The sequence below is a fragment of the Urocampus carinirostris genome, chromosome 10, assembly GCF_059441175.1.
Source record: "Urocampus carinirostris isolate Australia breed hairy pipefish chromosome 10, RoL_Ucar_1.0, whole genome shotgun sequence".
NCBI classification, from domain to species: Eukaryota; Metazoa; Chordata; class Actinopteri; order Syngnathiformes; family Syngnathidae; genus Urocampus; species Urocampus carinirostris.
The window spans coordinates 40247628-40275454 of NC_142358.1; the positions used below are offsets into that span (position 1 = coordinate 40247628).

The following is a 27827-nucleotide window of genomic DNA, read 5'->3' on the forward strand; positions in this document are numbered from 1 at the left end:
CATCCACTCCTGATTCTGCGCCCTCCTTTCCGTCACGCAGCAGACTGGCTTTTCAGAACCCGTTGGTGATGTTGGATTATTTGATGCTGCCCCACGCTGTCAGGATCCACTGGCACACTTGCGAAAAAGTTGCCTTTCGCATGGGGCCAGTTTTAGTGAAGTTGCAGTCTTCCTTGGCGCATATATTCCACCGGTCTAAATCTTACCTTTTGTACTCGAGCGCCGCTGGCGGCCGTTAGAAAAATGACATAAATTGGCCGCATCACTGAATAAGCCGCAGGGTTGAACATTTGGGAAAAAAGTAGCGGCTTATAGTCCGGAATTTACGGTAACAAGACTAGAGTAGAATAGGTGGTAGGAACGCCGTTGGCATAATAATACTATACATAATAACCTAATCAATTCCAGTTGAACATACGAATAGCGGAAGGGTAAAAATTCTTTATTAAGACGTGTAGTCTTGCTCACTATGGAGCAGAGACGGCGACCTGACGGCAGGTAATCAAAGTACCTGAATGAATGGGATCTAAAATCTTTAGTGTCCGTTTTCTAGTTCGTTCTATGTAGAAAAGTTAAATATATTTTAACATCTCTGCTTTAAACTGCACGTTTTTTTCCATTTGATATATTTGAGAAGTGGAAACGATGAAGGAATGAAACAAGTAAAGTAACGGGAATGAAAACCCCCCCCTTTTTGCTCAACTTTTGTCCAAATCTCCATCCATCGCCCTTTCGTGTCGCTGTCCGCGGTCCTGCTTCTCTCCCCGTCCGCCCGCATCGATCCGACGGCGTGCACGCGCAGCCGCCCCACCGCGCCTCCCCTCACGTGGCCGCGCCGCGTGCACGAGCCTGTCAATGATTAGTGCGGATGTGCAGCAGGTAGCGCGGGAGAGGGAGAGAGAAGGGAAGGGAAGGAGGGGAGAGAAGCGAGAAGGGAGCGAGGGAAGGAGGGAGGGAGGATGCTGCCAGCGGAAAATGGCTGCTGCAACCTCCAGCCTGTCCTGATCGGCCGCGACGACGTCGAGGAGGCCCCGCCGGAGGAGAGCCAGACTGCGGGGGGAGAGCCGGCGGATGCCCGGAATATGTGAGCTCCATCGGGGTGTCTTTGCTGCGTGGAGGAGGCTGAGCACAGCGAGGGCAGACGAGCGGGCGGCGGGGAGACATGGAGGGCGAGTAAGTGGATGATGTGCGATTCATTTCAAAATAATCATAGACAAGCCGCACCGCGGGGGGGTTCGGGGGGGGGAAAACTAGCCGAAAAACGGGCACGAATGCGGGCTTGTGCATCCTTGTTATCCCCCGTTCCGAAAGCCGCCTACATGTCCATTAACACGTCATCTAGACATGAATGAAAAAGGACATGCATGAACGCAACCTGCCGAAATCAAACCACAGCGCGCCATGCGATTAGCCGCACTGTTAAAAGGAAAAATGTCCATTTCAAAAAAGAGAAAATAGGACGAGTTTGTCTATCCAGGAGGGGAGAACGGAGGGAGGGAGGGACGGAGCGTCGCGCCATTCAAGGCAAAAGGCGCCGTGAATTTCTCTTTTTTTTATCAACGTGTCTCATCCTTTCATTATGATTTTTAAAGCTAACTTTATGAATGAAATGTGATAACCCCCCTACGCACCCCTCCACCATCACCCCCCTCTCCTCCATTACAAAAACCAGCAGCAAACCTCGCCTCGCGATTTGCTCCATTCATAAAAAAACAACATATATGTCTTCTTAATGGCTTGCAGTACAGGGGCGGGATGGGAGGAAAGGGGGGGAGGAAGGGAAGGGGAAGAGGGGGGGGGGGTCGCTCTGATGGAATTATCGCGATGCTTCCTTATAGGTGGAGGAGGGAATAAAATTGAGGTGCGCGCGCACTCGGCGTTCATTGATGTGTAGCCGGGGAAACACTCATTCTTCCCCGGGCGGGTGGTCTTTTTTCCCATTTTTTCAGCGTGTACGCGAACGTCGCATTGAAGCACAGGGATGCGCGGGTTGTGTGGTTGGTATACTGTAGTGACTGTAGTATACTGTTCTCAAAATTACGTTTTAGGGATAAACAAACTAAAGCCTGACAAACAAAAATGGTCAAAATATAATATATGTACATGTATATTGTACTAGTAATAAAAAACGTTGTCCCTTTGTGTCTCTAAAACAAAAAAAACACGAAATTACTACAGAAAAAAAATCACATTTAGTGCTTAAAAACAGGGTCTGTCATAGAAAGAAAATACTACGGAAGTACTACTACAGTAATACTATGGTCCAAAAATACTACTACAGTACAAACAATGCTATTACAGAAATGTTACAACATAAATACTGCAAAAATACAACTATAGTAATATACTTGGAAATAAGAAATACTACAAATATACTACTATTGAAATACTTCAAAATACTTCTAAAGAAATACCACTACAGTATCACTATAACACAAAAATACTGCTACATAAATATTAAGACATAAACACAACAAAATAGTTCCTCCGAAATATTGGGACATTAATAATACAAAATACAATTACAGTAGAACTACAAGAATACTACAAAAATATACTATGGAAATACCTTAAAAATACTAGCATAGAAATACTACAAAATAGAATGTAAATGTAAAAGGTCTGCATTTATATAGCACTTTTCAAGTACTATAAAAATACTACAGAAATCTGACTGCAGAAATACTACCAAAATACCACAAAAATGCAACTCAAGTAACACTAAAAAAATGACATCAGACTTACTACAAAGACTCTACTACTCTACTATGGAAATACTACAACAATGAAACTACATTAATATACTTGCAAATACTTAAGTAATACTACAAAGATACTACTATGAAAGTACTTCAAAATACTTCTAAAGAAATACTAAAGAAATACCACTACAGTATCACTATAACACAAAAATACTGCTACATAAATATTAAGACATAAACACAACAAAAATAGTTACTCCGAAATATGAGAACATTAATACTACAAAATACAATTACAGTAATATTACAAACATACTACAAACAATATACTATAAAAATACTACAAAATTTAATGTCAATGGTCTGCATTTAAATAGCTTTTTTCAAGTACTATAAAAATACTGCAGAACTACTACAGAAATCTGACTACAAAAATACCACAAAAACACAACTCAAGTAATACTACAAAACAACAACAGACTTACTATAAAGACTCTACTATGGAAATACTACAAAAATACTACAAAAGTCCCACTTCCGCGTTCAGAGCGACCTACTCCTCGCGACCAGCGATCACCGGATCGTGTATGCACTCCTTTCCCTTCTTCCCAATAAAACTGAGAGAAATGTTACGCGAGTGGGTCCTGATTCCGTTTTGGTCCCGACAAAACCGTAAATGGTCAACTTTTACCAAAACCGAGCTGTTTATTCACGCCCAAAGACTTAGTTTTGTTTCAAAATAAAACATCCAGAGCCTAAAACACTAGTCTGGAGCAAAAGTTTGTAATTGTTATTATTATTATATTATTAAAGTTGAGTTGAGTATTGTTTATCGTTGAAAAAACGTTTCCAAGGGGCGAAAAGCGGTAAAGCTGCAGTGTTGGCAGGTATGCATTAATATAAAGAAATGTTAGCATAACGGACTTGATTTTCTGCTTTTATTCTGAAAGGTTTCAAAAGAAAACAAATCTACAAGCAAATGAAAGTATTTTACTCCGTCTCTTCGTTTCGCTCTATTTTTAACGATCACAAGCGAGGCTGATAAAAAATGAGTTAAAAAACAAAGTTAGATAAAATGTTGGTTTCATAATAAAGTACAGTAATCCTTCGCCATAACGCCTTTCACGGTCTTGCTGCCTCACAAATGATTTTTGAACATGCACCGTGTTCTGGGTTTTGATTGGTTGAACCTTGAAATCACATCTATGGCTAACTGGGAGCCAATGCAGGTTAGCCAAAATCGGTGTTATGTGATCGTACTTTTTTGTCCTAGTTAAAAGCCTCGCTGCGGCATTTTGTACCAGCTGAAGAGACTTGATTCTAGACTTCGGGAGACCGGAGAGTAGTGCATTACAGTAATCGAGACGGGAGGCAACAAATGCATGAATTATAATTTCCGCATCAGACTGAGACAGTATTGAACGGATTTTAGCAATGTTACGAAGATGGAAGAAAGCGACGTTTGGCAACACAAATCAAACATATATTTGTAGCCAGAAAAATATGAAAAGCTTTACATAAGCCTCATATTGAAGGCAACACACACTGATTCTAAGAAAATGAAACAAGACCCAGCATTCACAATAGGCAGGCTCTGAAGGCTGTGCAATTGGACAAGAGTTCAAAGGGGTGTCTTCAAAAAATAGTAGTGTCTGCTGTGGACTGTACAAACTCGAAACTATTTTTCATTAAAAAAAAGGTAGAATTTGGCAATACAATGTGTAGCGGAATTACCACCGTTTTTTCCAACCGACAATTATTTTGCACCTCCTTATAGGTTATTTCATCTCCAATCAACTTTTTAATCAAAGACTGGCCGTTCTTTGGAGCAGTGTATCAAATGCATGTTCAACCTGTGCTCGCTTCATCATCCTTAAATAGGGGCCATCTGATTCACAATTTCACACCTACCGTAAATTCCGGACTATAAGCCGCTACTTTTTTCCCTAACTTTCAACCCTGCGGCTTATTCAGTGATGCGGCCAATTTATGTGATTTTTCTAACGGCTGCTAGCGGCGCTCGAGTGTTGCTACCATTAACTGCCCTGTCAAAGCTATATTATTATTATCAAAGCTTTGAAAACTCTCTCGGTGCACCGTCTTTCTTTGTAAATATGTGTTACCCATGTATAATATGTATTTGCAACGGTATATTTTTGTTATGTATTTATTTGTATTCATTTTAGACACTTATTCTGATTTGCACGGGTGAACGAAAAATGAGGGGCGGAACAAACGCGGGGTGCCGAGTTTAAGTGGGGACCGCTGAAGGTGAGGGACAGACAAGGAAAGAAGAGGGGGTAAAAAGTTGGTTAAAGAAAAAGGAGTTGCGTGAGTAAATGTGTTCATCTGATATATTTTTCCCACCCTTACCTTTGGAAATATACACTTTTTTCCTTGGATTACTTTCAACGGGACCCGGACTCTGCAGGTCTGCATCAAACCTCAAGTACCGGAATCATTTTCCGTTTTATTTGCCGGCTGTGATTTTTGGACTGTGGACTTTGATGAAGGACATGTTTGTGTTACATGTTTAAATGTGGGCGCATGCGGCTTATATACAGGTGCGGCTTGTTTATGTACAAAATCGGTTTTCCTCTTAAAATGTGGTGGGTGCGGCTTATAATCAGGTGCGCTCTATAGTCCGGAATTTACGGTAATTCACACCTGTTTTTGTTTTTTTTTCTTCCCCAAAATGGATGAACGCAGAGATTTGTTGCCACACTGCTATTTTTTTTAACATACCCCTTTGAGCTTTTTGCCCAATGGCACAGCCTTCGGAGCGTGCCCATTATGAATGCTGGGTCTTGTTATTTTTCTGAGAATCTTTTGCACGTACTGGTATCTTGTCTGGCATAAAACAATAAAAAATACACCAAAAAACAGGGATATTCTGGTTAGTCACGTTGCTGTCACGGTTGCCATGGCGCCCAATTGGCCCCGCCCGTGTGGCGCCAGCTTCGGCTCATTGACAGATTGGCTTTCCGTCTTTTTAAGCTCAGTGCTCTCATTGTTCCTTTGTCAGTCCGTCAACGAACTTCTGCCCCGCAAAACGTGGGTCTCGACTCGGTTGTGTTGGTATTTCCGGTCCGGTATTGTTCCCGTTCATTTTGTCCTGTTTAATTTCGGTTTCCAGTTTTGTTTCCGTCTATTTTTGTCCTGTTTATTATTTTCTCCAGTTTTCGTTCCCGTCTAGTTTATCCTGTTTATTTTCAATATCCTGTTTCATTATCTATCCTGTCTGTCCCGTCCTGTCCGTTATCGACCGCATCTGTCCGTTATCAACTCGGGCAAATGGAATCGATCTCGTCGGTCTCTGGCTTCCTGTCTTTCCACGCCAGACTGCTGCCTTACATGCATGACTCCCCATTTCCCGTAAAATAAAAGTCTTGTTTGAGAACGTCACGCGATTGGGTCCTGATCCTGTTCTGGTTCTTGACAGTTGCACTGCTATTATTTTAAACAGCACTGTACATACACTAACCATCCATTTTAATTGGAAATTGTTAAGGATATTTGAGTCATGTTTGTCCTCCTACAGAAACCATATCATTTTTCATTATCAAACAATTTGATGAAGCGCCAGGGAGCCACTAGGGAGCGCCAAAGAGCCGCATGCGGCTCTAGAGATGCTTGTTGCTAACCCCTGGACTAAACTGTCCCTCACTCAAACTCTAACCCTTACCCATACCTGTCAACTTATATGTTCTCTCTGTATTTTATTCATCATTTGATCTTTTAAAGCTGTGTACGCCGTTTAATCAAATCTGTACGGGAAAATAAATTAAATCATAGTGGGGAAAGAACAAATAAAGATGCTTAGACATGTATGTTTTATTTTGAAAGGGTTAAAAAGAAAATAAACCCACAAGCAATCGAAAGGATTTGAGATTATCAATTTTTTAATGTTGTCTTCTTTGTGTCACAAATTTTTCAACACTCGTTTTAAAAATCATGTTAGATTAAATGTATTCCCTCGCGATAACGCATTTCACCTTTCACGGGTTCACTACCTCACATTTGTTTATTACGCATGGTGATCTGCATTCTGATTGGCCAAACACAAACATGCCAACCTTTTGCAATTAAAAATAGATTTAATCGCGTACTCAATTTTTTACGCGTGAAAACAAATTTGTCTTCAGAATATTAAATTGAAAACCACCTGACCCCTGAACGTTCCTGTAAAATTTGCCTAAAATCCCAATCCAAGACGTACCCAAAGTAAATTGAATGCTGTTTTGGAGAATATGGTCAGTTTTGGTCTCTTTTGATAACATCATGCCTCTTTGGGCGTGGTCTCAGATATCTGATATTACCAGTATCAGATGACGGTGTTTGAAATTGCTCAACTTATTAGAAAGCCAAATAAGTGGGAAATTTGCATAATATTCTGTACTTGAGAATGTTCTCCAATTGACATAATTACGTACGGTGAGAACATTATTTTATCAATACATTGCCTTGGATGTTTTAGTCACATTCAAAACATTCAAGTTTTGTCCATAACTGAAATAATCACAGCACTAAACGAGGGTTTGCTGTATTGCATTTTACGAGAATTGAATTTGTGTTTGAAGGAGTAGAGCAATGCCAGCGGAATTGATGTCAAAACAAATATGAATAATTGATTTGAATAATAAGGATTTCCTTATTGTTTTGCAAAGGATGGACTGCATTAAAAAGAAACATAACACCAACAGAACCTTAAAATCACATCTTAAGCTAACTGGGAGCCAATGCGGGTTAGCTAAAATCATAGTACCGTAAATTCCGGACTATAGAGCGCACCTGATCATAAGCCGCACCCACCACATTTTAAGAGGAAAACTGATTTTGTACACACACAAGCCGCACCTGTATATAAACCGCATGCGCCCACATTTAAACATGTAACACCAACACAAAATTAACCCAAACCCGACTTCAAGTCCCGGGATTGAAACTAAATGTCCTTCATTAAAGTCCACAGTCCGAAAATCACAGGCGGTAAAATGAACAGAAAATGGTACCGGTACTTAAGGTTTGAGTCCGGGTCCCGTTGAAAGTAATCCAAGGAAAAAAGTGTATATTTCCAAAGGTAAGGGTGGGAAAAATATATCAGATGAACACATTTCCTCACGCAACTCCTTTTTCTTGAACCAACTTTTTACCCCCTCTTCTTTCCTTGTCTGTCCCTCACCTTCAGCGGTCCCCACTTAAACTCAGCACCCCGCGTTTGTTCCGCCCCTCATTTTTCGTTCACCCGTGCAAAAAATACCAGAATAAGTGTCTAAAATAAATACAAATAAATACATTAAAAAAATATACAGTTGCAAATACATATTATACATGGGTTACACATATTTACAAAGGAAGACGGTACACCGAGAGAGTTTTCAAAGCTTTAATAATAATAATATAGCTTTGACAGGGCAGTTAATGGTACCAACACTCGAGCGCCGCTAGCGGCCGCTAGAAAAATTAAATAAATTGGCCGCATCACTGAACAAGCCGCAGGGTTGTAAATTAGGGAAAAAAGTAGCTGCTTATAGTCCGGAATTTACGGTAATGTGATCAAACTTTCTTGTCTTAGTTAAAAGCCTCACTGGAGCATTTTGTACTAGCTGAAGGCTCTTGATTTTGGACCTCGGGAGACCTGAGAGTAGTGCATTACAGCCATCGAGACGGGAGTTATCAAACGCGTGAATTATAATCTCTGCATCCGATTGAGACAGCATAGGGCGAATTTTAGCAATATTGTGCAGATGGAAAAAAGCTGTTCTATATTCTTAACGTGGTTTGAAAGGAAAGATTGGGGTCAAATATGACACCTAATTTTTTGACTGAGTCATTCTGGGTGGTATTACATTTGTCAATGTCCAGAGCCGTTTTTGAGAAGAAGTCACGGCATTAAGATGGACCAATAACTAACATTTCGGTCTTCTCAGAGTTACGGCGCAAGAAGTTGAGTGACATCCACTCTTTTATCTCAGTGAGGCAGGCCTCAAAATTTCCTCAGTTTAGTGTGGAAGATTCCTTGACGTCCCAGCGCACTTATCCCCCGAAGACTTCTGGTACAAGTGTGACAATACTGATGCCAGATCCTAAATCACTGGAAACAAACATTTTCGTTCCGATTTTTTTCACATCGTACATTACGCATTGCATCACTTGTGGCTTTCATTGAGGTTTTCTTGTTTATTTATAGCTTTCAGGACCACTCTCTGTTCAAAATAGCTTCATAATATACAGTCTAATAAATACAGTACTCCTGCCCGTGCAAACTACACGAATTTTAATTCACAATACCGCCTTAAAACATTTTCTCCTCGGATCTATACTATTCACGTAGGTCTCCCTTTTAAACTTCAAAATGGGGAATTTCTCCAAGAGGTGGGAGATTTCCATGCCTGATGTATGTAAAAACCAATCCAGGGGCTACTGAGGGGTTCTTAGTGAGCTACCTGGTGCTCTTGGGCACCACATTGATGACCCCAATTTTAGTGTGGATTTTTCTGCTCTGATGATGTCTCTCTTCTCCTTCGCCAGTGTGCGTGTTCGTGCCGTGGTGATGACACGTGACGACTCCAGCGGCGGCTGGGTGCCCCTCGGTGGGGGGGGCCTCAGTCACGTTGTCATATGCAAGGGCCGGAGCCACAAGAGGAGGGAGTACGTCATTCGCGGGGAGAGGCTGCGGGACCGGGCGGTGAGTGCAATACCATTTATTCATTTATGCTTTTGATATTTTTCCCTCAAACTCTGTTTTCGGATTTTTCTAGCTTTAATTTTTGCTTTAATTGAAACAAATTATTATTTACAGCAATCAGTAAACACATTTGCCTCCATGGTGTGTTCTCTACCATAAACCTTTTATTTCTCTGAAGGATGATAGAAATTCCTACACTGCTAAAAAAAATATTGCGTTATTACTTTGAGTTCTTTGAGTTCTGATATGAATTACTAATCCCAAGAAAATGGAATCAATGAACCAGGCCCTTTGAAATGGCACACACAATTAAAACAGAAAATCAATGATTAAAAAAAAAAGGGGTGGGGGCTATGAGATTATGGGAGTTTTCGAAAGTCTGGAAGTAACTAGCACAAAAAGAAAGTTTCCCGCAATAATGCTGGTCGATTTGGGGTGATTCCCCTGTACAAAAAAAAAATCGCTCATTCCCAAGAATCAGCAAACAAGGAGTTAAATCTAAAGCCGTCACCTTACTTGTCGTTGTGGAGAGATTTGGTCTCGTGCTCCGAATGGTGCCAACGTATGGCTCACGTGCTGAACTCAAGGCCGCAGTGAAGGCCCACACGGCCACGCTAAGCGGCCGTCGTGCGAGACGAACAAGCCAATTCTTTTTATATGGACCAGTGACACTCGACCAGATCATGCCTCTTTGGGCGTGGTCTCAGATATCTGATATCACCAGTATCAGATGACGGTGTTTGAAATTGCTAAACTTGTTACAAAGCCAAAGAAGTGGGAAATTTTCAACTGGCCAACTGTAACTGTTCAGTTTTTGTTTGTGGAAAAGAAAGAAAAAAAATAACATGGGAAAAAGTGGAATGTGATGGGCTTATTTGCTCTACAATTGCTTGGTTGGTTTTGAGCTATCAGTTCTCTCTGCTTCCATCCAGGTGCTAAGAATACTCACAGATGTCCTGTGTGCAGTTTAGGGCACGTTACTGGTAACGTCACTTAAAAAATAACTCAGTTACCCCCCAGATTACTGACACAAAAAAGTAGCGCATTACTCTGAAAGTAACTAGTTACAAATTGCCGTATATACTGGCATTGACCCCTTTAAACTGCTTTAAAATCGCCACATATGAAATTGAAACTGTGTACACCAACTTGTGGAAGCGGCAAAGCCTTCATGTTGACAATATCTGTGTATTATTTGTTATTGCAACATCCATTGCAGCCTGGTCATCCTGGATATAGGATTATCTCATGTCTGGCCCCTTCTCAAGGTTTCTAAATATTCTCATCCTCATGTAAGCTTTATATTAGGTGATGGTGTAATAATAGTCCGTACATCTCTTTGAGACTTCTTATGATTAAGAGATACACAACTAAACACGATACGACTTGTGCAATCTTGAGAGACTACGAACAAACACTTAGTAGAGACACTCCATATCCATATTGTCTCAGGGCCATAAACCACACGAAGATCTCTTCTCCTTTTCTGGGCACTGCATACCTATCAACTTCAGCTGAATGCGTCCCTAATTAATGATTGCAATTCCCCTTATTAAGCTGTAATAAATCTTACCAACACACCTATTTACTCACAGAAAAAATACTACGACAGTATTAGCAAGCTACAAGGGCGTTGTCGTCTGCTACTGGTAACTGAGATGATCCGGATTAAAGCCAAAATGGCCAATATGAGATCAGTCTGACAGAAAAATAAGTTTTGTAGAAAAGAAATAAAATAGTTCTCATACAAAAATAATTATACGGTGTACACGATTTGATATGATCGAAATACGTGTAAAATATGGGGAAAAGTCTCCAAGGAATTTTCGTTTTCCTTCATGCATGGTGCATTGCAAAACACGTTTTACAAATATACAAACTCTGTGTCTATGTAAGCCCTATTGATTTATTGTTCTTGAATAAGACATGCCCCCTTCTACAATATTAGCCCCCGATTTCAGTATTTTATCTTGTAAAGTGAGCTTGGATTTGAATATATACGGAAGAGAGAATTTCTCCAGGACGAGAAATTCAACATCTTCATACGCCAACATAATTGTATTTAGTTGTACTTTGTTAGTAAATTGTCATGATTGCTGATGTGACTTAGCTGTGCCCGCTCATTTGGCGCCAACTGCCGCGGGTTCTGATTGGATCCCTGTCAGTATTTGAACCCAGTCCCGTCTGTCCCCTTTTTCCAGTCCGTCTGCGAATCTCAGTGAACACTAGGCAAGCCTTTTTCGACCCTGACTCCCATCTATCCATTTTTTTGCTCCCGTCTGTCTCCGGCTTCGACCCGTTATGATCTTGACCAAGTCTGCTCTCCCGACCTGGCTTACCACCTCTTTTTGTCCCCGACTACGTCTACTCTCTCGTTCGGGCTTCCGACTCGCTTTCGACCCCGACCACGCCTTGCTCTCCCAGTCCCGGCTACCGACCCGTTTTTTCCATCCCTGAAACTGCCATCGCTCGTTACGGAAGATCCACTTCCGCATTCGGAACACCATCCGAGTACAAGAGCGACTTGCTTCCCGCGTCCAGCGAACACCGGATCGTGGGCGCAGCCCTTTCTCTTTCCTCCAATAAAACTGAGAAACGTAACACAATTGGGTCCTGTTTCTGTTCTGGTCCTGACATAAATATAAACTCGCCCACCCTTCAATTGATGTCGCTGGCGGATCGAAAGTTGGCTGTAACAACAAGAGACTGGTATAAGTGTTCAGCACTTAAGTGTCAAGAACCGGAACAGGATCAGGACCCAAACGCGAGACGTTCTCACACAAGCCTTTTATTTTACGGGAAATGGGGGGGTCATGCACGTTAGGCAGCGGTCTGGCGTGGAAAGACAGGAAGCCAGTGACCGACGAGATTGAGTTCAATTTCCCGAGCAGATTTTAGACATATAGGGTTGATACCGGACAGGACGGGACAGATAGGAATGATAATGAAATGAAATTATTTGCATTTATATAGCGCTTTTTCAAGTCAATGACTTCCCAAAGCGTTTTACAATGTGCTCCACATTTCCCAATAGCGGCCTTGCAGCCATGTAAGGCGCTAACCTGCTTATTGGGGGTATTAGGGGTTCATTGTCTTACCCAAGGACACTTCGACATGTAACACGGACGAGCCGGGATTCGAACGAGCGCTCTACCTCTACCTCCTGAGCCACTGCCGCCCCGAAATGAAACAAGATATCGAAATAAACAGTCCAAACTAGACGGGAAAGAAAACTGGAGAAATAATAAACAGGACAAAAATAGACAGGAACGAAACTAGTAACCGATATTAAACAGAACAAAATAAACGGGAACAATACCGGACAGGAAATACCAACAGGAAACAGGACCGATTTGGACACAAAGTCTTGCGGGGCAGAGGTTTGTTGACGGACTGACAAAGGGCGAGTGAGAGCTCTGAGCTTAAAAAGACGGAAAGCCAATCTGTCAATGAGCTGGCGCCACACGGGCGGGGCCAATTGGGTGCCATGGCAACCGTGACATTAAGGACATTGGAAAACATGATCTGCATTTATTGACTAGTGGAATAACGCACCAAGTAGTAATGACAGTAGTGTCACAAAATTGTATTAATTACGCGTTACAGTACTCGTTACTCTAGTCGCAACACTGGTTATGTGTGTGTTTAGCCGGTGTTAGAGTGTGCTGTGCAAAGGGGCCTGGTCTACAACAAGGTGAATCCCATCTTTCATCACTGGAGGGTAGACGAGCGCAAGTTCGGCCTGACCTTCCAGAGTCCCGCGGACGCCATCTCTTTCGAGAAGGGTCTGCAGGCCGTCATCGACAAGTTGGACCGAGGTAGGGGAAATCCCGACCGAGCTTGTTCGTAAATCGTAAATCGAGTGTCGGCAAACGTTTCTGATATGTTTCAGGATCTGAATCACCATCATCATCCACGCCGGAGGAGGCAGACACAGAGGATGATGGGCAAGCTGTGAGTACCAAAGTTATGTTTTAGTTCCAGTTCCAAACTTAACTGTGCAGGTGGAATTATTGTAGGATTTGTGAAAAAAGACAATCATAAAATCCTCAATTTTTTACTAGCTTGAATAGGGATCGGACCCACAATGCTGAATGTGTAAGGCAAACATCATAACAGTTGAACCACAATGGAAAGCACTTGAAACCCCTATTTTAGGGCTGAAACTGACACTTCAAAACCTAAACCAAGCTCCAACCAAAACCCTAACTCAAGATCCAAACATAACCCTAGCTCAGACCCTTGAATGGGGAGTGAACCCAAAGAAAACATCTTACCAGTTGAACTACAATTGAAAACCCTTGAAACCCCTATTTTAGGGCTGAAACGGACCTTCAAAACCTAAACCAAGCACCAACCAAAACCCTAACTCAAGATCCAAACATAACCCTAGCTCGGACCCTTGAATTGTGAGTGAACCCAAGGGGAAACATCTTACCAGTTGAACTACAATGGAAAACACCCGAAACCCCTATTTTAGGGCTGAAACGGACCTTCAAAACCTAAACCAAGCTCCAACCAAAACCCTAACTCAAGATCCAAACACAACCTAGCTCAGACCCTTGAATGGGGAGTGAACCCAATACCATGTGTGTGTAGGGGAAACATCTTACCAGTTGAACTACAATGGAAAACACTTGAAACCCCTATTAGGGCTGAAACGGACCTTCAAAACCTAAACCAAGCACCAACCAAAACCCTAACTCAAGATCCAAACATAACCCTAACTCAGACCCTTGAATGGGGAGTGAACCCAATACCATTTGTGTGTAGGTGAAACATCTTACCAGTTGAACTACAATGGAAAACACCCGAAACCCCTATTTTAGGGCTGAAACGGACCTTCAAAACCTAAACCAAGCACCAACCAAAACCCTAACTCAAGATCCTAACATAACCCTCCCTCGGACCCTTGAACTGTGAGTGAACCCAAGGGGAAACGTCTTACCAGTTGAACTACAATGGAAAACACCCGAAACCCCTATTTTAGGACTGAAACTGACCTTCAAAACCCAAACCAAGCTCCAACCAAAACCCTAACTCAAGATTCAAACATAATCCTAGCTCAGACGCTTGAATGGGGAGTGAACCCAATACCATGTGTGTATAGGGGAAACATCTTACCAGTTGATCTACCAGTGACAAACCATTAGACCCGTAGCTTAGGGTCGAAACTGACCATCAAAACCTAAACCAAGCTCCAACCAAAACCCTAACTCAAGATCCAAACATAACCCTAGCCCAGACCCTTGAATGGGGAGTGAACCCAAGGGGAAACATCTTACCACTTGAACTACCAGGGACAAACCATTAGACCTGTAGTTTAGGGCCAAAACCCAAAATCCTAAACCTAATCTACGCTTCAAACAAATCTCTACCCCAGTTCCAGCCAAAACCCTTACTCAAGCTCCAAACCTAAGCTTGAGATGAGGGGTGTAGATAGAAGTTTATAACGTGCAAACTATAAATCTTACACATGATGACAAACTACAATTGCAAATGTTGAGTGGCATGAGCAAGACTCCCCCCCAAGAGTGTTGAATCCATTTGGAGCAAGGACAATACTCGATTAAATAGAGTATTGCGATGAGTTATTCAGGTAGGTAAAAAGAGAAAACGAGCTATCGATCAGCTCCTCCTTTCATATGGACCAGGGATGCTTGACCAGATCATGCCTCTTTGGGCCTGGTCACAAAACACCAGTATCAGATGATGGTGTTTGAAATTGCTAAACTTATTAGAAAGCCAAATAAATGGAAAATTTGCATAATGTTCTGTACTTAAGAATTTTCTCCAGTTGACATAATTACGTTCGGTGAGAACATTATCTTATTAATACATTGCCTTGGATGTTTTTGTCATATTCAAAACTTCATGTTATAAGATTTCATTATGATACACAATGCTAGGAAATAAATATTAAAATGTACCGTTTACCAAATTGTTCGAATTAGTTATCTGACTCGCAGCACGGCGGCGCAGTGGTTAGCGCTTGTGCGGCACAGTTCATGTCATGGGAACCTGTCGTGGGTTCAAATCCAGCTCCAGACTTCCTGTGCGGAGTTTGTATGTTCTCCCCGTGCTTGCGTGGGTTTCCTCCGGGCACTCCGGTTTCCTCCCACATTCCAAAAACATGCATTTCAGGTGAATTGGCTGGTCCAAATTGTCCCTAGGTGTGAATGAGCGAGTGAGTTGTCTGTCCCTGTGTGCCCTGCGATTGGCTGGCAACCACTTCAGGGTGTCCCCTGCCCACTGCCCGATGATTGCTGGGATGGGCTCCAGCACCCCCGCGACCCTAATGAGGATAAGCGGTACGGCTAATGAGATGAGATGAGATGAGTTATCTGACTCCATTAACCAAACACAACCTACATTCACCTAACAATGCGTGCTTGTTTCTTGATGGAAAAATGAACAACAGACCAACATTTCCACACGGGGCAGATTTCATTTCTTAATTTAACTAAGTGAACTCCATCCAGTATATGGCCGAATTAGTGTCGCTCGAGGCTCTGTCAAGCCTCCTCTGTCGATCTTCTGCTTCCTTCTCTCGACCCACGCTATTTCCACAAGCTGGTGTGCCGGCTCCTCTCATGGGCGTGCCAGGAAAGTCCCCACGTGGCTCCAAACACCTCGCCTCGATGTCTGAAATGGTCAAAACATCCCCGAGCGTTTCTACGTCACCGGGGCCCCTCTGCGTCGAGAAGCGCCGATTATCTTATCAGCCCTTTGTCCCAGTTCCCCGCTGTTCCTATAAGCATCATTCTCCACTAGGTTGCACTGACCTGCCCCACAGCCCAGCCAGTGAATATTTTTTGCATTAAACGTAATTTGTATTTGATTGTACAAAATCCTTTATAGTCAAATGTATACAATCCTTCAATGCTGAATTGGTACGTCCGGGAGCTGTCCAAATTAATAAGGGGTAGAATAGAGTCTATTCAAATGTGGGCTCCTTTTATTGTTAGACTTTTCAGTCAAGAAGTTAAACCAGTAGAAACTTTGAGGACAAGACACTGCTGGGATGCCAATCAGACTAATATTCGCGTACTTAGTGGGTCTTGCAGATTTTTACCAGTTTCAGGTCCGCCAAAGCAGGGGGTCCTAAATACAAAAGTCTCCAGTACAAGGACAGTATATTGTATTTCCCTAATATTAAAGAGGTGGACTAAGGAACTTTCCTTTCAGTAAAAAGCAACAAGCAGGGTTGGGTAGGGTTACTTTAACTGGATTACTTTCAATTCCTTTTGGATTACTCCAATACCAAATATGCTGATAAAAGAAACTAAATATGAATAAAATTACAACATTTTGTGCAAGCTTGGGGAGTAACGGAATACATGGAAGGGCAAAAATGATGTTGGCAAGCTGTTTGGATTGATTTTCATTTTGTTTGTGTCGCATTTGATGTTCGTTTTGCCAGAGATCAAAGAGATCAAAGCCAGGAGAGAAAGCTTACCAGGTGTTGTAAGTCATAATTCTATTCACATTTAGTTTCTCATCTCATCTCATCAGCTGCACCGCTTATCCTCAGTAGGGTCGCGGGGGGTGCTGGAGCCCATCCCAGCAATCATCAGGCAGTGGGCAGGGGACACCCTGAACCGGTTGCCAGCCAATCGCAGGGCACACGGGGACAGACAACTCACTCGCTCGTTCACACCTAGGGACAATTTGGACCGGCCAATTCACCTGAAATGCATGATTTTGGAATGTGGGAGGTAACCGGAGTGCCCGGAGGAAACCCACGCAAGCACGGGGAGAACATGCAAACTCCGCACAGGAAGTCTGGAGCTGGATTTGAACCCACGCAGGAGGTTCTCTTGACATGAACTGTGCGCTAACCACTGCGCCGCCGTGCTGCACATTTAGTTATGTTAGTTATGTCTTTTATTAGCATATTTGGTATTGGAGTAATCCAAAAGTCATTGAAAGTAATCCAGTTAAAGTAACCTTACCCAACCCTGGCAACAAGGTAGCTGTGACGAGATATTGAATCCCTCCCAGAATGGAAGTCTTGAATCACAGGATGATGTGCAACCTCTGCCAGTCCCACACAGGCAGCGAGTCGTCATCCAACAGCAGGAAGGAGATGCTCCCCAAAGCCATCACCATCGTGACCAGCGAGTCGTCCTCAACGTGCTTTGTGCGGTCCGAAGAGTTCACTTTTTCATCTGGCGGAACCACCCAAACACCTGCCCAGGTAGGTCAGAACTTTGAGTCTAAGGTTGATTTCTTCGGGTTCTGTTTGGTTTTTCATGGAAATCCTGATCTGGAGCCTCAGATATTCTAGGCCAATGAAAGTCAATTCATAATAATAATAAGGGGTAGCTATATTGATGAACAGTCAGGTGAAGTACGTGACATTAAACGGTTGTATTTATTCAGTGTGAAAGTTATTTCTCATTTTCTTTTTCAAAATTGCTGAATTTTTGCATTTTATTGTGAATATTAATAATATAATTAGTAGTTATGAATTATTCATAAACATTATTAATCATTAATTAAAATAATTGCAGCCTGGTGTCAGATTAATTTGGGATATTAATCTTTGGCTGATATGAGAGTCAAGGAAGATGCAGGTTTGATATCAACAGGAGGCCTCCAGTTTCCGCGGGGAGAAAAACAGACCCACTCCTCTGAATGACTCCTCTTTCTCACCGTGGCCCAGTGACGCGATTGTTTTTATTTAGAAGAAGTCAAGCAGTTGTAAAAACATACCATGATGAGTTTCCTGTATCCTTCAAAATAAAGACTGAAAGTATGGATATATTTTAAACAGAATCATATAAAAGAGTAGAAAAATAGAGAATAAGTAATAAAAATAGTATGAACTCAAGTATATTCCACCAGAGCCATTTGTAACGTGAATAATAGAGATAATAGAGAAAATTACAAATAACTAGATTTAATATACCTTACACCTGGTCATCCTGGAAGGGGGATTACCCTTCTCAAGGTTTCATCATTTTCCTCATGTTGAGGTTTTTGAGTTTTTCCTTGCCCTCATGTAGGTTTTAGATCAGGGGATGGTGTCATAATAGTCTTTGGTTTGCAATAGTCTGTGGTCTGTGTAGCCCTTTGAGACTCCTTGTGATTAGGGGCCAAACAAATAAACATGACTTGACTCGAAGTTTTTGAGTTTTTCCTTGCCCTCATGTAGGATTTAGATCAAGGGATGGTGTCATAATAGTCTGTGGTCTGTGCAGCCCTTTGAGACTCCTTGTGATTAAAGGCCAAACAAATAAACATGACTTGACTTGAGGTTTTTCCTTGCCCTCATGTCGGTTTTAGATCCAGGGATGGTGTCATAATAGTCTGTGGTTTGCAATAGTCTGTGGTCTGTGTAGCCCTTTGAGTCTCTTTGTGATTAAGGGCGTCTCAAAGACCTGCACAGACCACAGACTATTGCAAACTACAGACTATTATGACACCATCCCCTGATCTAAAACCGACACGAGGGCAAGGAAAAACTCAAAAACCTCAACATGAGGTAAATGAAGACATTTTGAGAAGGGACACGAGGTAATGCCCCCTTCTAGGATGACCAGGCTGCAACGGATGTTGCAATAACAAATAATACACACATATTGTCAACATGAAGTATAGGTTCTTCATATGCTATAGAATAGAAGTGTGTTTTAAGCCTAGATTTAAACAGTTCCAGAACCAATGTTGTACAAAAAAACAGTGTATAAATGAATTTACACAGGACTCGTTTGATCTGTAAATCTTTGTAGGTCGTTGGCTAGCAAATAATCCCCGTTCAGGGATAATTGGAGTAATTCTACACCCGAAAATACCGTGATTCTTGCAGTCACACGGGAAGTGAATTTAAAAACGTCCTCTAGTCGAGTGAAATCGGACCTGTATAAAACACGGCAACTGCGGGCTGTTCCCTTCCTGAGTTGGTAACGCTACACCCTCTCTGCAGATCCACGTCCGTCCGGGACAACACCATCCCTCGCAAACGAGCGCCGCCTTGAATCCGCCGTCGCCGCCCCCTCCGCCTCCGGCCCCGCCGTCTCCTCCCGCGGGCCCTCCGGCCTCGTCTCCTCTATCGCCCGCCATTTCCCTGCTGGAGGAAGGCGATCTGCTCAGCGTGGATCCCTGCAAGGACCTGTGGGGATCCCGAGGATACGAGGACTACCGACGGGCAGGGGCCACCAGGACCATGGTCGGGGGTTTGACGGGAGGCGTGGTGGTCGGCAGCGGGGGGAGTCTGCAGGACAAGTCGGAGCTGTGCGTGGTCCGCTTCGAGAAGGAGATGTCCGGGATGGGCACGGTGGGCTGCGACGTGACGGTGAGTCTGGATAGCAAAGCGGCTCAACGTCTGTCCTCGCCCTCGCCCACCTGCATGTCCATCCCCAACGCCGTCTCCGGCGTGTCCTCAGGGGCCGGCTCCCCCCAGGAGGCCGGCAAAGGCTCCCCCTCGCCCTGCTGCATACACACCTCCCTGGCAACGCCCCGCTCGCGGACTCGCAGGAGGGGCGGCGGCGGCGGGGCCTGCGGGGACCCGGGGGCCATCTCGCCCGACGACGACAGCCCGTGCCCGCAGGCGTCCTCCTGTTCCTCGCGCTGCGTCTACTGCCGCTCGGTCTTCAGCGCCTCGGAGAACGGACGGGGCCGCTGCCGGGACGCCCCCGACCCCGCCCTGCACTGCCTGCGCCAGTGGACCTGCGTGTGGTGCGCCGAGAGCCTGCTCTACCACTGCATGTCGGACTCCGAGGGCGAGTTTTGGGAGCCGTGCTCGTGCGACGACTCCATGGGGGGCCGCCCGCACCCCCTGTGTTGCGCCCGCTGGTTAGCCCTGGTGGCCCTGTCGCTCTTCGTGCCCTGCATGTGCTGCTACCTGCCTTTGCGAGCCTGCCTGCGTTGCGGCGAGCGCTGCGGGTGCTGCGGGGGCAAGCACAAGGCGGTCCGGTGAGACCGAGCCAGCGAGCGGGAAACAATCGGGGGACGGGGGCGCTCGATCCTTCCGAAAGACCCCCGCACGGCCTTCTAGTGCATTCCGTTCTTTATCATTTCGACCTGGGGGGCCTTGTAGAACTGGGGCGCCACGTCGCTCTCAGACCATCTTTTGTTGTGGATCGACGTTGACCTCCGGCGTGGCACCCCCGAGACTCGACACAAGGACGAGGGAAGGTAACGTGTACGCTGTTTGGAAATCGACGTTCCAAGGGAAAAAATACATTTTCTTTTTTACAGACGCTTCCCGATTTATGAACAAATGAGATATCCAAAATATTTTGCCGATAAAGAAATTCACCTTAGAAGTAAGATGGGGCCTGCCCAACCTGGTCTCCTGATATTAACAACTCACTTAATCTTCAGGACCAAGACCAAAAAGAACCCGAAATTTAATATTTGGTCTGTAAGGACTCAGGAGGAAGAGAGGTGATTTATGATAACAAATTAAAGGCTGTTATATTTTGTGTCTGCAGAAGTTACACTAACCAACAATTTTCCACCACAACCTGATTTTTTAAATAGTTGATGCTAACATTTTAAGTACAGCCTGGAGGCACCCATTCCTCTCCAGGGCGGTTACAGATATTAATGGTTACCAATAGCAAGAGAAGACTCCTGATCTGACTCAGATACATCACCTTCACGATCTGGTCGCCGTTGATTTTTGGTGTGACGCGCCATCAATATCGTAACACAAGGCCGATGCTTGCATTAGTGTAAAAAGTACGCTGAACGTAGAGTTAAATTTACTCCAAGAGTTATTATTTTACACTACAGTGCACTAAAGAGGTTCAAGGTAAAGTGTTAAATGTACCAGTATTTAGGTTTATAGGTTATACTTAATCTAAGTTACGAGGAAACCGGGAAGAAAGTGGGCAAAGCTTTCAAGAGTCAAATACATACAGTGCCGTGAAAAAGCATTTGCTTTCTTTCTGATTTCTGAGATTTTTGTATATTACTCACTCACAAATGTTTCGGATCATCAAACCAATTTAAATATTACACAGAGACAACCCAAGGAAATACACAAAGGAGTTTTGATAAGTTTGTTCCATTTATTGAGGGACTAAAAAAATCTAAACCTGGACCTTAGTGATAAAGTAATAGACTCCTGAACCTGGGTACCTATGGCACCGAAATCACAGATAATTGGTAATGAGTCTTTCACAAAGCTGTGGAGGAATTTTGACCCACTCTTCATTTTTCAAAATAGACGCACAGAGAACACAAGAAAAACGGATACGTGGTTAGGAATCAAGCCAAAACCTAAGAAGAAAAGATTCAAAAGAAGCGAACAAAATTGATGACGCTACAAAACGTAGACATACATTAAAAGCATCGTGGAAAGAGGAGTTCAGGTGGCTTGTAGCGGACGACGCAACGCAATCATTGCATGAATGAATATGAGTTCACACAGGTACACAACTGATGCTTTATTCCGATTTCGACATCTTCGTTCGGTTTGGAAATTTCGGTTCATTTGGCAATTTGCATACTCGGCAGCCAATCAGAAGCCTACATCGAATAACTTCCTGTTTCCGGACTCTCCCGAGCGTTATAAGGTTGTGCATTTTCAAAGTAGACGGTCAGAGAACACAAGAAAAGTCGATAAGTGGTTAGGAATCAAGCCAAAACCACAGCCCTAGAAGACAGATTCAAAAGAAGCTAACACAATTTATGACGCTACAAAACGTAAACGTACATTAAAAGCATGGTGGAAAGAGGAGTTCACGTGGCTTGAAACAGACGACGCAACTCAAACATTGCATGAATGAAGATGAGTAAATACAGGTACATATTGATGGCAGATGGAAAACATGCAATGAATGTTATAAGTAGATTTATAATAAACTTAAATTGAAAGTTATATATTCTGATTATCAATCCTTAATACTTTGCAACAATAGTTTTTTTGCGATGAGTTGTCCTATTGCGTTTCAAAATGTGAAAAATGGGGCAGGCAACTTTTTAGAGTAACTTTTTGTCATGAGTTTCCGACACTCACTCTTCGCAAAGAAGAGTGGGCCAAATTTCCTCCACATCCTTGTGAAAGGCTCCAATTATTGTAAACCTTTGATTTCTGTGATGGTTACCAAAGGTGGTCCAAAATTTAGGGGGGATTTACTTTTATACTTTGATACATAGGTTTTGATTTTCTTGGGTTCTTTGTTTGTTATATTCAAATGAGTTGATCTGAAACTTTAGTGAGTGGTCAATATTTTCACAGCACTGTTTATAAAAGATCTCAGCGATGAACACGGAAATGTTTGTACGTCTCAAATGTTCCTAAATCGGGGAGTGTCTGTCATAGGTATATTTTAAATGTGACAATTCCCCCCCCCTCTCTTTCCAAGGCACATAAAAACTCACAAAAGCCCTCGAGGGGTTTGGTGTTAGCCCGCGTAGCACCGACACACCTCAACGCCCTTTACCTCGGAATTTACCGAAAAAAAATGAGAAATAAAAACCTAGAAGAGCGCTCGCCTCGGAGAAAATGTCAACAACAGCATGAGGACGATGATGATCATTAAGGGAACGCGTGGTTAGAAAAGAAAAAAATCCCATCCTCCCGTCCCTTCGCCAACCGCCCCGGACATGCGTTATTGTGACCAATGAGAAGAGGCCGTGCGGAACGGAAAAGCCCAGGCACACCTTTTTAGAAAATCGCACAAAAAAGAAATCAATCCTATAGATAATATACTACCGTTCCAAAGTTTAGGCTCGCTTCGAAATTTCCATTTCTAGTTTGAGATGCTTTAAGGGTCACCAACGGGTTCCCGAAATATACCAGTGTTAACATAGACAGCAGGGGTCTCCAACGTGGTGCCCCCTAAAAACAGTTGAGGTGCCCGCAGACCTGTTCTGAAAATAGCTCATCGGTGCTGGGTCATTGTGATTTTCTTGGAAAGTTATGTTTTTATTGGTTGACTGAGTCTATTTGATCTTATTTTTAATAATTTACCCGATAATAACAGAGTAACCACTTAGTAATACCAAAATTGGTTGTTTTAGAATAATAAATTCTAGTTGATGGGCTTCATAGACCGAAAAAAATCTATTCAAGTATTGATAATTATTTTTAAGCAATTAATAAAGACAATAGAATAACAAATAATTCATGTATTATACAAATTAATGTATTCATTTTTATTGATTTATTTTACAGGAAATACAAAAAAACTCATTTCTAATTTATGAGTTTTATAACGCTAATGAGCAAAACAGTTTATTTTTAAATCTATTTAGAAAGGTATCCCGGTAGCATTTTACATTGTCTGTATGCTATCCAGCTAACATTTTCCTTTTTCTTGCTAGTTATAAAGCTAAATTTTGGCATCCACTAGCTATCTACCTATATTTAGTTTTAGCTTTCTATCTTGCTATTAAGATTGATTTTTACTCTTATAGCTAACTAACCATCTCCCTTTTAATTTTTAATCTGTTTACAATTCTAGCTAACTATCAAGCTACCTTTTTAGCTATTAAACAAGCCATCTATCCAAGTTACTGTTTTAGAAATTCATATCTAACTGGTCGCCCTTTTATGCTCATTAGTAACAAAAAGTAGAGCTTGAAAAAAGTTGGAGACCCCTGATCTTCAGTGAAGAGACGACTCTGAGACACTGTCCTTCAAAGCAGTTGCCATAAAAAGAAAACTCAACATTCTATCATTGTTCTAAGAAATAAATGCTATTCCGTGTGAGAAACGGTTGAGAAACTGAGGATTTCCTACAACGGTGGGTACTACTCCCTTAAGACAACAGCATAAAATGAGTAGAAAGAGAAGTGGTCCTGTTGCACAACCAAGCAAGAGGACAAGTACATTTGAGTCTCTTGTTCTAGAGAGGGACGCGTTACAGGTCCTCTACGGGCAGTTCGGTTAAATCGTACCAACAAAACCAGTGTCAACCTCCACAGTGCCGACTCTGAGATGCTGGCTTACAAGGTAGTTGCAAAAAACAAAAACAAAAATACCATACAGTATCTGAGACATGCCAGGAACAAAACGCAAACAGTGAACAAGTCCGGGTGACCCCAAACTTTTGAACGGTAGTGTGCATCTGAGATCCCGCCCTCAAATTCATTTTCAATTAAGGAGAAAAGTGAAACAGTGTTTCCCATATATATTTGTGAGAATCTGGTGGTGAAGAAAATGGTGTACATTTGAAATTCCAAAGCATCGATCTAGTACGTTTTTAGAGCAAAATCAAGAAGCTAGATATATAATGAATGCGCGGGGGGCTCTAACTGAACAAGAATCCTTATGAATGACAGAAATACATAGCACAAATAAACACTGAAGCGTTTACATAAGAGGAAATCTAAAAGTTATTTGGATTAATTTTGCACTTATATATAGTTATAGGTGGGGTGCGTCGTTTGAAGTGTCCTTGAAAAGTTGAGAGTAGATTATTTTCTCTATTATGTTTGTGGTAACAATGTCCAACAGAGTTCAAATAGCCTTTATATATTTTCCTGACGCGCCTATCCGCTTTTTATCTTTTACCAAAGTAGAGTAAAGGAGTCGGGGGATGGGGGGGGGGGGGATCTGGCTTGGAGAGTGCAGTTTTCTGTTAATGTAGCGTGAAAATGGTGAAAGTAAGAAAAGGACCGTTTCAAATACAGTCCAAACTCCAAATAGTACAAATTCGAGCGGGTGTAAATGCATGTACTTGCACGTGCCTACTAGCAGCTTTACAGAGGCTGAAATAACGATTTAAGCCAGAAGATGGCGTCAACGAGTACAACATTTTCAAAATATTATGACTTTTTTTTAATAATGAAAGTTTATGAGACTCTGGCGGGACCAATTAAACCCAGAATCTTCCTATATATGGGAAACACTGGCATCAAAGTACGACTTTTGCACGAATTAAATGTTATAATGTGATCCAGGCCCAAAGTTTTCTTTAAATACAGTAAGATAGAAATAACCATAAAAAATGAAAACTGATAAAATGAAGTTACTTTTTCACAAGTCTCCGATCTGTCAAAAGAAAAAAAACAACATCTCTGATTATGTAGAAACTGACTTTATTCTCCTGACATCACACCATCTCAAAATATGTATTTGTATCATATGAATAACAATCCCGGTTGGAAATAGGACATGTTTAAGACATAATATAGGCATCAACCCCCCATTGTCCATTTCTAGTTGGTAAAATATACCGTATTTTCCGCACTATTAGGCCCCCTGGATTATAAGGGGCACCTCCAAAAACACTATTTTGTCAGATTTTTTTCCATTTATAAGGCGCACTGGACTATAAGGCGCATGAAATCAAAACTACAGTAAGAGCTAGTGTAGTTATTCATGTGTAACCTTTGCGCATTTTGAATACTTACGGTATTTTTAAATGTGCAATCATTTATCAGTCGATAAAAGTCCCTGACTAAGATCGCAAAACGTTACGTGCAACAAAAATAGAACCCGGGTTGCTGCTGCGAGAGTGGTCGAAAGCCGACCGCTAGGCCACCAGTGATACAGAAGTCACACTACAAAGGATTTGATTTCATTATCGCACTACTTTCATTCACAGTGTCAGAGACAAATGTTAGAGACTATAAAGGCATAAAAAAGATACAATTGGGTGTATCTTATGCTAAATCGGACATTGTGTTTAAAATCAAATGCCTTTTCGTATGTTACCTGTATTTAAAGGGGAGATAAGGGCCTAAAATAAATTCAGTCCTACCTGCCCTGCAGGTACAAAGGCCTGAAACAGCCCCGCCCATTAACTTGATTCGAGGGACCGAGCGTGAAGCGATCTTGAGTTTTCATATTTTATTTGTGAGGACTCTGGAGGAGGAAGGATGATTTTGTCCCACCCTACCCCAAACAACACGCCCAATTCTGTGTCCGGCAGTGCCGCCGAGCATGCATATAGCGTTGCGTGGATCCTTCAAAACATAGAACAATGACGGGTGGATGTTTTAAAAAGAAAAAACAGCAAGAGAGAAGACCCCGGCTCGAATTTCGGGCCAAGGAATTACCTCTACCCGTATCACTGATGGTCTAGTAGATAGGATTCGGGCCTGTACTGATGCGACCTTGGTTCGATTCCCGTTACATCCAATTTTTTGCAGTTTTGGTCAGGCATTTTTAGATAGATCATCCATGCACAAATAGGGAGGTACTGTATACCGTATAAACACTGTATGCGTGTCTGATATTACCCACACCGGGTTATACATTTCTGGTCAATTTGGAGTTTGGAGGTGCGCCTTATAGTCTTCAAAATAGGGTATGTTTACCTCATTTCTGGTTTTACAAATCTCAGATAGTTTATTCCTTCTCTCTCTGAACGGAAGCGGGCCACTCCCCCTTTGGCCCCGCCCACCGACACGCCCACGAGCTGACTCGAAAGACGCGGATCGACCAAAGCCGTAAAAAAAAAAAAGCCATCGTGCAATACCGCGCACAGCACACACACAAAAAACGACGAAAGAACCCACGTTTGTGACTTGATGGATGGCGTTTCCCGTCCACACTCTCGCAGGACCCCCCCCCACCCCTTCTCACATCTTAATAAATGTGCCTTTTGATTTGAGTAATCAATACTTTATGATTTATCCGAGTAACTCTGTATTCAGTACTGTTTACCTTCTTTCGTTTCTGCCGGTGTGCATATTTTTCCAAATGTATTTCTTTTGAAAGTAATTCACGAGATATGACCCCTTTTGTTATTTATTGATTTCTGGCGATATTTATTCTTTTTGGAGTTTTTCTGGTTTTCTCCCTGGAGGCAGGTTTTTATCTTCCGTGCTGTCTTACTTCTGACTTTGTGCCAATGTGCTGCTTTGAGGTGTTACATATCGTGGGTTTGTATCATTATTAAACCCTCACTCTATATTTTAAACGCTGGTTTCTTGGACTGGATTTCATTCGGGGATCGGGTTTTGGGGTGGGTTACTTGGCGGAGTACAGGTGTTGCCTTTTGTGCTTGAGGATCTCCGTGGACGTGAGCGTCAGATCTTGGTCGCAGACGTCGCAGTGGTAGACTCTGCACAGGCTGGAGGAGGACGAGGAGCTCGGTTTGGCGACATCTGAGGAAAAAAAAATCAAGTTGTGTTTATTTGTATAGCCCTTAATCACAAAGAGTCTCAAAAGCTGTGCTAGTAATATTCTTAAGATGTGTTTGAAAGGACAGATCGGGGTCAAATTTGACACCTAAATTTTTGACCGAGTCACTCTGGGTGATATTACATTTGTCGATGTTCAGAGCCGTTTTTGAGAAGAAGTCACGGCATTTAGATGGACCAATAACTAGCATTTCGGTCTTCTCAGAGTTACGGCGCAAGAAGTAGAGTGACATCCATTCTTTTATCTCAGTAAGGCAGGCCTCCAAATTTCCACAGTTTAGTGTGGCAGATTCCTCCAACGGAAGATATAGAATAGAATAGACCTTTATTGTCATTGTTACAAAATGGGTTAACCTATTGTGACAACGAAATTGGGCATGACA

General features: G+C 42.6%; 2 protein-coding genes across 2 annotated transcripts in view; one reads left to right on the plus strand and one right to left on the minus strand.

Annotated features, from left to right (window-relative positions):
- The first annotated feature begins 898 nt into the window (after positions 1-898).
- Positions 899-27215, plus strand: spred3 (sprouty related EVH1 domain containing 3). The gene is made up of 6 exons (XM_088345723.1): positions 899-1173; positions 9234-9390; positions 13040-13208; positions 13283-13344; positions 17438-17590; positions 19322-27215. The coding sequence occupies exons 1-6, from the start codon at positions 1163-1165 to the stop codon at positions 20312-20314; spliced, it is 1545 nt and encodes a 514-aa protein (XP_088201849.1). The 5' UTR covers positions 899-1162; the 3' UTR covers positions 20315-27215.
- Positions 25376-27827, minus strand: part of dhx34 (DEAH (Asp-Glu-Ala-His) box polypeptide 34) — a 34362-nt gene continuing 31910 nt past the window's right edge. The window contains exon 16 of the mRNA XM_088345722.1: positions 25376-27408. Within this exon, the coding sequence (XP_088201848.1) occupies positions 27272-27408 (137 nt within the window). The 3' untranslated portion in view covers positions 25376-27271. The remainder of the gene's footprint in view (positions 27409-27827) is intronic.